General features: G+C 38.5%; 1 protein-coding gene across 4 annotated transcripts in view; it reads left to right on the top strand.

The window, feature by feature from the left end:
- Nucleotides 1-10,150, top strand: part of MBIP (MAP3K12 binding inhibitory protein 1) — a 35,696-nt gene extending 25,546 nt beyond the window's left edge. For 2 of the 4 annotated variants that reach the window (XM_032624225.1, XM_032624229.1), the window contains one exon: nt 9,548-10,090. In XM_032624225.1, coding sequence (XP_032480116.1) covers nt 9,548-9,655 — 108 coding nt within the window. In that variant the 3' untranslated portion in view covers nt 9,656-10,090. Of the gene's footprint in view, nt 1-9,547 lie in introns of all 4 variants that reach the window. The other 2 variants (XM_032624227.1, XM_032624230.1) reach the window with 2 other exon arrangements.
- The last annotated feature ends 3,066 nt before the right edge of the window (nt 10,151-13,216 follow it).

Genomic DNA, 13,216 nt, shown 5'->3' with positions numbered 1-13,216 from the left:
CCCTCCCTATCCCACCTCTCTGGTCACAAAGCACTGAGCTGATCTCCCTATGCTATGTGACTGCTTCCCACTAGCTATCTGTTTTACATTTGGTAGTGTATATAAGTCCATGCCACTCTCTAACTTCGTATCAGCTTAACCTTCCCCACCCTGTGTCCTCTAGTTCATTCTCTACATCTGCATCTTTATTCCTGTCCTGCCCCTAGGATCTTCATCATGATTTTTTTTCCTTTAGATTCCATATATATGTGTTAGCATACGGTATTTGTTTTTGTCTGACTTACTTCACTTCGTATGACAGACTAGGTCCATCCACCTCACTACAAATAACTCAATTTCATTTCTTTTTATGGCTGAGTAATATTCCATTGTATATATGTGCCACATCTTCTTTATCCATTCATCTGTCGATGAACACTTAGGTTGCTTCCATGTCCTGGCTATTGTAAATAGAGCTCCCATAAACATTGTGGTACATGACCTCTCTTGAATTATGGTTTACCAGGGTATACGCCCAGTAGGGGGATTGCTGGGTTTCTATTTTTAGTTTTCTAAGGAACCTCCATACTGTTCTCCATAGTAGCTGTATCAGTTTACCTTCCCACCAACAGTGCAAGAGTGTTCCCTTTTCTCCACACCCTCTTCAGCATTTATCGTTTGTAGATTTTTTGATGATGGCCATTCTGACTGGTGTGAGGTGATACCTCATTGTTGTTTTCATTTGCATTTCCCTAATGATTAATGATGTTGAGCATTCTTTCATGTGTTTGTTGGCTATCTGTATATCTTCTTTGGAGAAATGTCTGTTTAGGTCTTCTGCCCATTTTTGGATTGCGTTGTTTGTTCTTTTGATATTGAGCTGCATGAGCTGCTTGTAAATTTTGAAGATTAATCCTTTGTCAGTTGCTTCATTTGCAAATATTTTCTCCCATTCTGAAAGTTGTCTTTTCCTCTTGTTTATGGTTTCCTTTCCTGTGCAAAAGCTTTAAGTTTCATTAGGTGCCATTTGTTTATTTTTGTTTTTTTTTCCATTTCTCTAGGAGGTTGGTCAAAAAGGATCTTGCTGTGATTTATGTCATAGCGTGTTCTGCCTATGTTTTCCTCTAAGAGTTTTTATAGTGTCTGACCTTAGATTTAGGTCTTTAATCCATTTTGAGCTTATTTTTGTGTATGGTGTTAGGGAGTGATCTAATCTCATACTTTTACATGTACCTGTCCAGTTTTCCCAGCACCACTTATTGAAGAGGCTGTCCTTTCTCCACTGTACATTCCTGCCTCCTTTATCAAAGATAAGGTGACCATATGTGCGGGGGTTTATCTCTGGGCTTTCTATCCTGTTCCATTGATCTATCTTTCTGTTTTTGTGCCAGTACCATACTGTCTTGATTACTGTAGCTTTGTAGTATAGTCTGAAGTCAGGGAGCCTGATTCCTCCAGCTGCATTTTTCGTTCTCAAGATTGCTATGGCTATTCAGGGTCTTTAGTGTTTCCATACAAATTGTGAACTTTTTTGTTCTAGTTCTGTGAAAAATGCCAGTGGTAGTTTGATAGGGATTGCACTGAATCTGTAGATTGCTTTGGGTAGTAGAGTCATTTTCACAATGTTGATTCTTCCCATCCAAGAACATGGTATATCTCTCCATCTATTTGTATCATCTTTAATTTCTTTCATCAGTGTCTTATAATTTTCTGCATACAGGTCTTTTGTCTCCTTAGGTAGGTTTATTCCTAGATATTTTATTCTTTTTGTTGCAATGGTAAATGGGAGTGTTTTCTTGATTTCACTTTCAGATTTTTCATCATCATTGTATAGGAATGCAAGAGATTTCTGTGCATTAATTTTGTATCCTGCAACTTTACCAAATTCATTGATTAGCTCTAGTAGTTTTCTGGTAGCATCTTTAGGATTCTCTATGTATAGTATCATGTCATCTGCAAACAGTGACAGCTTTACTTCTTCTTTTCCGATTTGGATTCCTTTTATTTCCTTTTCTTCTCTGATTGCTGTGGCTAAAACTTCCAAAACTATATTGAATAATAGTGGTGAGAGTGGGCAACCTTGTCTTGTTCCTGATCTTAGTGGAAATGTTTTCAGTTTTTCACCATTGAGGACGATGTTGGCTGTGGGTTTGTCATATATGGCCTTTATTATGTTGAGGAAAGTTCCCTCTATGCCTGCTTTCTGGAGGGTTTTTCTCATAAATGGGTGTTGAATTTTGTCAAAAGCTTTCTCTGCATCTATTGAGATGATCATATGGTTTTTCTCCTTCAATTTGTTAATATGGTTTATCACATTGATTGATTTGTGTACATTGAAGAATCCTTGCATTCCTGGAATAAACCCCACTTGATCATGGTGTATGATCCTTTTAATGTGCTGTTGGATTCTGTTTGCTAGTATTTTGTTGAGGATTTTTGCATCTATGTTCATCAGTGATATTGGCCTGTAGTTTTCTTTCTTTGTGACATTCTTATCTGGTTTTGGTATCAAGGTGATGGTGGCCTCCTAGAATGAGTTTGGGAGTGTTCCTCCCTCTGCTATATTTTGGAAGAGTTTGAGAAGGACAGGTGTTTGCTCTTCTCTAAATGTTTGATAGAATTCGCCTGTGAAGCCATCTGGTCCTGGGCTTTTGTTTGTTGGAAGATTTTTAATCACAGTTTCAATTTCAGTGCTTGTGATTGGTCTGTTCATATATTCTATTTCTTCCTGATTGTCTTGGCAGGTTGTGAACTTCTAAGAATTTGTCCATTTCTTCCAGGTTGTCCATTTTATTGGCATAGAGTTGCTTGTAGTAATCTCTGATGATCTTTTGTATTTCTGCAGTGTCAGTTGTTACTTCTCCTTTTTCATTTCTAATTCTATTGATTTGAGTCTTCTCCCTTTTTTTCTTGATGAGCCTGGCTAATGGTTTATCTATTTTGTTTATCTTCTCAAAGAACCAGCTTTTAGTTTTATTGATCTTTGCTATCATTTCCTTCATTTCTTTTTCATTTATTTGTGCTCTGATCTCAATGATTTCTTTCCTTCTGCTAATTTGGGGGTTTTTTGTTCTTCTTTCTCTAGTTGCTTTAGGTGTAAGGCTAGGTTGTTTATTTGAGTTGTTTCTTGAGGTAGGATTGTATTGCTATAAACTTCCCTCTTAGAACTGCTTTTGCTGCATCCCATAGGTTTGGGTCGTCGTGTCTCCATTGTCATTTGTTTCTGGGTGTTTTTTGATTTTGTCTTTGATTTCTTCAGTGATTTCTTGGTTATTTAGTAGTGTATTGTTTGGCCTCTATGTGTTTGTATTTTTTACAGATTTTTGCCTGTAATTTATATCTAGTTTTATACCGTGGTGGTCAGAAACGATAGTTGATATGATTTCAATTTTCTTAAATTTACCAAGGCTTGATTTGTGACCCAAGATATGATCTATCCTGGAGAATGTTCTATGAGCACTTGAGAAGAAAGTGTATTCTGTTGTTTTGGGGTGGAATGTCCTAGAAATATCAATTAAGTCCATCTTGTTTAATGTATCATTTAAAGCTTGTGTTTCCTTATTTATTTTCATTTTGGATGATCTGTCCATTGGTAAAAATTGGGTGTTAGAGTCCCCTACTATTATTTTGTTACCATCGATTTCCCCTTTTTGGCTGTTAGCATTTGTCTTATGTGTTGAGGTGCTCCTATGTTGGGTGCATAAATATGTACAATTGTTATATCTTCTTCTTGGATCGATCCCTTGATCATTATGTAGTGTCCTTCTTTGTCTCTTGTAATAGTCTTTATTTTAAAGTCTATTTTGTCTGATACGAGAATTGCTGCTCCAGCTCTGTTTGTTTTCCATTTGCATGGAATATCTTTTTCCATCCCCTCACTTTCAGTCTGTATGTGTCCCTAGGTCTGAAGTGGGTCTCTTGTAGACAGCATATGTACGGGTCTTGTTCTTGTATCCATTTACCCAGTGTATGTCTTTTGGTTGGAGTATTTAATCCATTTACATCTAAGGTTATTATCGATATGTATGTTCCTATGACCATTTTCTTAATTGCTTTGAGTTTATTATTGTAGGTCTTTTCCTTCTCTTGTGTTTCCTGCCTAGAGAAGTTCCTTTAGCATTTGTTGTAGAGATGGGTTGGTGGTGCTGAATTCTCTTAACTTTTGCTTGTCTGTAAAGCCTTCGATTTCCCCTTCAAATCTGAATGAGATCCTTGCTGGGTAGAGTAATCTTGGTTGTAGGTTTTTCCCTTTCATAACTTTAAATATGTCCTGCCACAGCCTTTGGCTTGCAGAGTTTCTCCTGAAAGATCAGTTGTTAACCTTATGGGGATTCCCTTGTATGTTATTTGTTGTTTTTTTCATTGCTGCTTTTAATATTTTTCCTTTGTAGTTAATTTTTGATAGTTTGATTAATATGCGTCTTGGCGTCTTTCTCCTTGGATTTATCCTGTATGAGACTCTCTGCGCTTCCTGGACTTGACTGGCTATTTCCTTTCCCATATTAGGGAAGTTTTCAACTATAATCTCTTCAAATATTTTCCCAGTGTCTTTCTTTTTCTCTTTTTCTTCTGGGACCCCTATAATTCGAGTGTTGGTGTGTTTAATGTTGTCCCAGAGGTCTCTGAGACTGTCCTCAATTCTTTTCATTCTTTTTTCTTTATTCTGCTCTGCACTAGTTACTTCCACTCTTTTATCTTCCAGGTCACTTATCTGTTTTGCCTCAGTTAACCTGCTATTGATTCCTTCTAGAGAATCTTAAATTTCATTTATTCTGCTGTTCATCATTGTTTGCTCTTTAGTTCTTCTAGTTCCTTGTTAAACGTTTCTTGTATTTTCTCCATTCTATTTCCAAGATTTTGAATCATCTTTGCTATCATTATGCAGAATTCTTTTTCAGGTAGATTTCCTCTTCGTTTGTTTGGTCTGGTGGGTTTTTACCTTGCTTCTTCATCTGCTCTGTGTTTCTCTGTCTTCTCATTTTGCTCAATTTACTGTGTTTGGGGTCTCCTTTTCACAGGCTGCAGGTTTGTAGCTTCCGTTGGTTTTGGTCTCTGCCCCCATTCGGTAAGTTTGGTTCAGTGGGTTGTGTAAGCTTCCTGGTGGAGGGGACTGGTGCCTGTGTTCTGTTGGATGAGGCTGGATCTTGTCTTTCTGGTGGGCAGAAGTACATCTGATGATGTGTTTTGGGGTGTCTGTGAACTTACTATGATTTTAGGCAGCCTCTCTGCTAATGGGTGGTGTTGTTTTCCTGTCTTGCTAGTTGTTTGGCATGGGTTGTCCAGCACTGGAGCTTGCTGGTCGTTGAGTGGAGCTGGGTCTTAGTGTTGAGATGGAGATCTCTGGGAGAGCTCTCGCTGATTTGTATTATGTGGGACCAGGGTGTCTCTGATGGACCAATGTCTTGAACTCGGCTCTCCCACCTTAGAGGCACAGGCCTGACACCTGCTCAGAGCACCAAGACCCTGTCAGCCTCACGGCTGCTAGTTTTGGAGGGTCTCCTGCATGGGTGGGGGGCAGTTGTTGCTCACCACAGGGACACGGACACTGGCAGCAGAAGTACTGGGAAGTAGTCCTTGGCTTTAGCCTTCCTGGAGTCTGTCATTTTCCCCACCAAAAAAAACCTGTCGTTTCCATTGTGTATTCTTACCTCCCTGGTCTGTAGATCAATTGACCATAGGTGCACTGGTTTATTTCTGAGTTCTCTGTTCTGTTCCATTGATCTATGTGTCTGTTTTTTTGCCAATACAGAGCTGTGTTGGTTATTGTAGCTTTTGAGTATAGTTTGAAGTCTGGAAGTATTACACCTCCAGCTTTGTTCTTTTCCTTCAGGAGAGCTTTGGCAATTCTGGATCTTTTGTGTTTCCATGTAACTTTTAGGTTTATGTGTTAGGTCTGTGAAAAGTGTCATAGGTATTTTGATGGAGATTGCATTAAATCTGTAGATTGCTTGGGAAGTATGGCCATTTTATCAGCATATAGGTCTTTCACCTCCTTGGTTAAGTTATTCCTAGGTTTTTTTTGTTTTGGTTTTTTGTTTTCCACATGGTTTTATATGGGCCTTTTAAAATTTTTTCTGATATTTCATTATTAGTGTAACAGACATGCAATAGATTTCTTTATATTAATCTCATATCCTGCTACCTTACTGAATTCATTATCAGTTCTAATAGTTTTTGTGTGGAGACTTCAGGGTTCTCTACGTAGAGTACAATGTCATCTGCAAATAGTGACAGTTCTAATTCTTCACTTCCAATCTGGATACCTTTTATTTCTTTTTCTTGTCTGATTGCTGTGGTAGGACTTCTAATAGTATGTTGAAGTGGTAAGAGTAGGCATCAGTGGCTCGTTCCTGAATTTAGCTGGAAGGCTTTGAGCTTTTCACCCTTGAATATTCTGTTGGCTGTGGGTTTGTCATAAATGCCCTTTATTATGGTGAGATATTTTCACTTTGTGAGTTTTTATCATGAATAGATGTTGAATTTTTTCAAATGCTTTTTCTGCATCTGTTGAGATGATCATGTGTTGTCTTTCCTTTTGTTAATGTGGTGTATCACATTGATTTGCATATGTTGAACATCCTTGTGACTGTGGTATGAATCCCACTTGATCATGGTGCATGATCCTTTGAAGGTATTGTTGGATTCGGTTTGCTAATATTTTGTTGAGGCGTTTGCATCTATATTTGTTAGAAATATTGGCCAGTAATTTTCTTATTTATAGTGTCTTTTTCTGGCTTTGGTATCAGGGTGATGGGTGGCCTCATAGAATGAATTTGGGAGAGTTCCCTCCTCTTTGAGAAGGATAGGTATGAGTTCTTCTTTCTATGTTTGGTAGAATTCCCCGGTGAATCCATTTGGTCCTGGACTTCTGTTTGCAGGGAGTTTTTTTTTTTTTTTTTAAATTAGAGATTCTATTTCACTTTTAGTGATTGGTCTGTTCAAATAATCTGTTCCTCTTGACTCAGTTTTGGCAGGCTGTGTTTCTAGAACCTTGTCCGTTTCTTCTAGTTTGTCCAATTTGTTGGCATATAACTGTTAATAGTATTTGGTATCAGTTGTTATATCTCTTCATTTCGTATTTTGTTTGGGTCCTCTTGGGGAACCTGGCTTGAGGTTTGTTGATTTTGTTCGTCTTTTAAAAAAAAACACCTCTTGGTTTTATTGATATTTTGTATTTTTGTTTGACCTCTTTTATTTATTTCCTCTCATCTTGATTATTTCCTGCCTTCTGTTGACTTTGGGTTTTGTTTGTTCTTTTCCTAATTATTTTAGCTGGTAGGTTAGGTTGTTTAGGATTTTTCTTTCTTGAGGAAGGCCTATATCCCTATGAAACTTCCCTCTTAGAACTGCTTTTGTTGCATCCCGTAGATCTTGTAAAGTTGTGTTTTTTCAATTTGTTTGTCTTGGTATTTTTGATTTCTTTGATTTCATCATTCATCCACTGGTTTTTTAGTGCATGTTTTTTATTCTCCTTTTCCTGTTTTTGTCTCTGTGGTTGATTTCTAGTTTCATACCATTTTCAGTAAAAAAGATACTTGAAAGTAATTTCTGTCCTCTTAAATTTGTTGTGGCTTGTTTGTGACCTTATGGTCTATCCTAGAGAACATTCCATGCGTGCTTGAAAAGAATGTGTATTCTGGGTTTTTTGGATGTAGCATCCTGTAGAAATCAATTAAGTCCAACTGGTATATTGTGTCATTTAGTACCTCTGTTGCCTTACTGATTTCCGGTCTGGATGAGCTGTCCTTTGATGTCAGTGGGCTGTTAAAGTCTCCTAGCATTATAGTCAACTTCTCCTTTTATGTCTGTTAGTATTTGTTTTATATACTTTACTTAACTGTTTCTTCTAAATTCATAGAGGCAGAAAGTTATCTACTCTGGTCTTCTTGAAGGATTGTTTCTATGTGGGGACATTTCTGTGTAAACTGTATCCAGTGTCTTTGGTGCAAGGGATGGTTTTAGTATGGATGACTGACAGCCATGTCTTTCCTCTGGGTGTGCTGGCCATTATCCCCTAATAGGGGATGTGGTTGGTGTTGGAGTATCTAAAGCCTGTGCAGGGTGTGAGGCAGGGCTTTCTCTCTGCTGTTGCTGTCACCGCCCTGTCAAGGGTGGGGTCTATTTCACAGTTGTTGTAGAAGCCCAGAGGGTTGGGTTAGATCAGGCTTCTTTGCCCTTGAGTGTGTGCCCTGCCCCAAGGAGGTGATTGCTGAAGCAAGTGAGGCCCAGTGCAGTCAGAGAGAACCTATGCACTGCCTGTGTAGGTGTTTGTGGTTCTGCTTAGAAGCAGCCCAAGGCTACATGTTTTCCTCTACTGTATTTGTCCCGGATCTAGTGCAAAGGTATGGCATGGCGGAGTGTTGTGACTGCAGGAATTGAGGTGGCTGCACTGCTGCCTGAGATCTGGGCTGCCTCTGTGGCAGTCTTCTCTTAGAATCTAGCACTAAGCTGCAGTGTGGACTGGACATTCCAGGGCACTCTCGCTAGGAGACAAACCACTGTGTTCCTGAGTGCTCTGACAATGGCTGCCCCTGCCCCACCCGGATCATACTCTAGGCACCCTGTTCTGTCTCTGTATCGCTAGACCAAGTCTTTTCCCAGTGTTCAGTTGGCCCAGATCTCTCAGTCTGTGGTGTGGAGTGAACAGGGCCGGGGGTGTACACCCCTTCGGATTGGGAAGTGTAATGAGGCAGCATCCACCAGTGCAAGGCTCTCTCCACCCTGATTATTGGGAAGCCAGCACACGTACTCCTCCTGGGTAGAGTCTAGGTTTCTCCAGCCCTTCTCTCTGTCCCAGTGGATTTCCTAGCAGGCAAGGGCACTTCTCACCCCTGTGCAGGACCCCAGGACTGGAATTCAGGATTGTGGCCTAACCTGCTTGCTCCCCAATGCCAGGGTCCACCCATGCAAACCTTCCCTTCCTTACATATTCCTCCCAGGGGCACAGGTCCTGACCTGATGTGTTTTATTTTCTGTCGTACCTGGTTTTGTAGAGATCTTCCTTGCAGCTTTGGTTGTACAGTTCTTCTGCCAGGTTCCAGTTAGTTTTCCATGAGAACTGTTCCACATGTAGATGTTTTTTGATGTGTTTGTGTGGGGAGGTGAGCTCCACATCCTCCTCCTCTGCCATCTTGATCCCCCTTATTTTTTTGATTGTAAAATTTTGAGTATATTTGAGAGTATCCATTTTTTCCAGGAGGGGTAGTTGATTGCAGTTAATCTATCAAAAGAGAATTTCTAGTTATTTTAAGCAAACTAGTCCTAAATACTTTTTTTTTTTTACTATTGATTATGAGAATAGTCAGTTGAAAAAGTTTTTACAATCCTTTCAAAAAGTATAAAAGTTCCAGGAGAGCTTAGTCATTAGAAAAGCAAAAGTAAGAAATATTTAAGTCTTGTTATCTTATGCCTTTAAATTTATAGTATAGTCAACATTAATATATAGTTCAGTTTTTAAATTCTCATGAGAAAAGGGTATTTACCATGCTTTTGGATATTTTATATATTTATAGTACATTTAGAACTTTATCTGCATTAAGATACTTCAGCAATTTGTTATTGTTTACAGCAGAACTATTCACTGGCTGAACTTGATGAGAAAATTAGTGCCCTCAAGCAAGCTCTGCTCAGAAAATCAAGAGAAGCAGAATCTATGGTGACGCATCACCTTCCGTGAAAAACTCTTCTGTTGTCATTTTACTTTTTTAGATATGTGTGTATAACTTACTTACATAGTCATTTAATTAATTGCAGTGTATTAATGTAGACGTCCCTCTGAAAGCAAGGTTTATTTTCGTGTGAGTCCACTTTGCAGCAAGCAATCTTCAAATATTCCAGTGTACTTTAAAATAGTTAATGCATTGAAAATAGCAATGTTGGAATTTATTCCCTTCTGTTTTAAAGGAGGTATTTTGGAAATTGAAAAACTTAATTTGAAAGTACATCTTCATGTGTATGTGTGTGTTTACCACAGAAAGGAAGATTTATTTTGAATAGTGATATTTAAGAAGACTTTATATTTGTAACATTGATACTAACCAGTTTTAGTTTAAACCAGTACTTTGTACATAATAGGCATTCAATAAAAATTTGAAGTGAGTTTTTAAATGAATGCATATATTCTTTTCTAAGTGTCAGTTTAATCTAAATAGTAGATCATACCTTTTATCCCCTTAGACTGTGTGACCTTAACAAGTTACTTAATCTATTTCCTTATCTGTAAAATGTAGGATAATATATCCTACATTTGTTATGAACAGTAGTTGAAATCATACATGTACAGCTTTTGAAACTGGCCTAAAAGAAGTGCTTAGTAAACGTTAGCTATTATTACTATTGACTAAAACCAAGTGTGTCTTTGGAAAGTTGTTACAACTTATATAGTCCCTCTCCCTTGAGAGCCTCACCTTTTTGGAGTGCCCCAGTTTTATATTAGGCAGTACATATATTTCCATAGTTGCAAACTAAACATTTAAAAGATGCAGCTACTACTCACACACTTATGATCAATTAATCTATGACATAGGAGGCAAGAATATACAACAGAGAAAAGACAGTCTCTTCACAAGTGGTGCTGGGAAAACTGGACAGCTACATGGAGAAGAATGAAATTAGAACATTCCCTCACACAATATACAAAAGTAAACTCAAAACGGTTAAAAGGCCTAAATATAAGACATGAAACCATAAAACTCTGAGAACAGAGGTGAAACAGTCTTTGACATAAATTGTAGCAATATTTTCTTGGATCGGTCTCCCAATACAGAAGAAATAAAAGCGAAAATAAACACATGGGACCTAATTAAACTTGTAAGTTTTGCATAGCAAAGAAAGCCATCAACAAAAAGACAACATACAGAATGGGAGAAGATACTTGCAGACGATGCGACTGACAAGGGGTTAATATTCAAACTATTTAAACAGCTCATTAGAACTCTATCAAAAAAACCCAATCCAATCAAAAAATGGGCAAAAGACTTGAATAGACATTTTTCCGAAGGCACAGATGGGTAACAGGCACATGAAAAGATACTCAACATCATTTCTCAACTAACTACCAGAGAAATGCAAATCAAAACTACAATGAGGTATCACTTTACACCGGTCAGAATGGCCAGCAACAAAAAATCTACGAACAATAAATGATGGAGAGGGTGTGGAGGAAAAGGGAACCCTCATACACTGTTGGTTGGGATGTAAATTGGTGCAGCACTGGGGAGGTTCCTTAAAAAACTAAAAATAGAACTGCCATATGATCCAGTAATTCCTCTCCTGGGTATATATCCAGAGGAAACAGAAACACTAATTTAAAAGATTCATGCACCCTAATGATTATAGCAGCACTATTTACAATAGCCCAAAATGGAACCAGACCTAAGTGCCCATCAACAGATGATTGGCTTAAGAAGATGTGGTAGATATACACAGTGGACTATTACCTGGCCATAAAAATGAAATAACTGCCATTTGCAGCAACACGGGTGGACCTAGAGAATATCATGCTTAGTGAAGTCGAACAGAGAAAGACAAATACTTACGACATCGCTTACATGTGGAATCTAAAAAAATACCAAATGAATGTAATATGCAAAACTACAAAACAGGACTCACAGACCTAGAAAACACCTGCCGTCATCAAAGGTGAGGGGGAAGTGAGGAGGGACAAATTAGGGGTATGGCATTAACAGAAACTATGTGTAAAAATAGATAAGAAACAAGGATTTACTGTATAGCACAGGGAATTATACCCATTATCTTGTAATGATCTATATTGAATATAATCTGCAAAAATAATCACTTCTGTACACCTGGAACACAATATTATAAATCCACTATACTGCAGTAAAAAAAATGTTTTTTTTAAAGCAAGTATAATCAAGGAGCAGATGTTTAGCTCATAATTGTTTGGTTGCAAGAATCAGAAATCTACCTAAAATAGCTTGTAACGCAGAATTGTTAAAAAAGCATCAGAAATACTGGAATTTAACTGCAGGAAGTATAGCTTGACAGTGTGGCAGCCAGAAGGTTACCAGTGGTTCGGTTCATCTCTTTCTCTGTGTCTCTAGCTGCCTCTGGCTCTGGTCTAGTTCTGTCTCTGTCCCCTACCCTCTTTGTTTTCTGCTCTCCCTCTCCCTCTGTGTCTCTTTCCCTCTGTCCTTCCTCATTCTTTTTCTCTTACCACATAAGCATCTATGCATCTGCTTTATTCTCTGTGAACTGGTTTCTCTGAAGGCCTCTTCATTTCTGCTTCCTCACATGGGTGACATGTTAGCCCTGTCTCCATCACCTTGGCTTGTTCATGCCTTTGAGCTTCCATGGTGCACACTCTGAACCCAGCTCTATAGAGCCTCGCAACTCCATTGACCCTTGCTTGCTTACCTGTCCTTGTATCTTAGTTCAAGTCCTTCAGAGACTGAATCTCAATGTCATCAGGGGTCTCAGTCAGTTGTTGCCAGGATGATGGGGCAGGACCTCTCATAGGATTATATACTGTACACACAGTCTTGTACCATGTTTGTGGAATCCTTGAAAAATGGGGTCACCTGGTTAAAAAAAAAAAAAAAACGGGACTTTAAAATCATTCCCAAAGAACGGCATGTGGACAAGTTATTTCCACTAATGTCTACCCTATATTTCTTCTACTGCAGAACAAACTTATCCTTCAAGATAATCTTTGCCTAATGTCATCCAGTATTATAGGTACAGCAACCAAATGTCTGCCTTCAGTCTCTAATCACAGTGCTTGTAACCACCATTCCTGACAGAATGACCTCTGGTTTATTGGCACATTGTACTACGATCACATCAGCAATACAGTAGGAAAAAAAACCTCAACAAAAATTATCGATTAGAAAAGGAGGTATGACTTAGAGGTGGGGAAGAAACCTAGAAAACAGGATCATATACTGGTCACTAGTCTGCCCCTAAATAAATACCACAAATCTGTTTCTTGGCTGTTAGCAGTAGAATACGTTCCTAAGTCATGTCTGACAGTCTAGGATTCTGGCCATTAGGAAGGATTTCCTTTTTCTGTTATCCTTCAGACTTACTCTTCTGAAGGACATTAGAGAGTCCTCCTCTCTACAGTAAGTAATGTCTGGTGCCAGCATCATTTTCAGCTTGAGTCGGAGCCTTCCAGAAAGGGAGGCCGTTGGCGTGAGTTGGTGTAGTTGCTTGTTTAAGGTTCTTCTGGTGATAACTACCCAGTATTTCAGTGGCTTTCAATCATTGTCTTTCT

This window comes from Phocoena sinus, chromosome 2 (genome assembly GCF_008692025.1).
Source record: "Phocoena sinus isolate mPhoSin1 chromosome 2, mPhoSin1.pri, whole genome shotgun sequence".
Classification (NCBI taxonomy): Eukaryota; Metazoa; Chordata; class Mammalia; order Artiodactyla; family Phocoenidae; genus Phocoena; species Phocoena sinus.
This window is presented reverse-complemented; position numbering and strand designations above follow the sequence as displayed.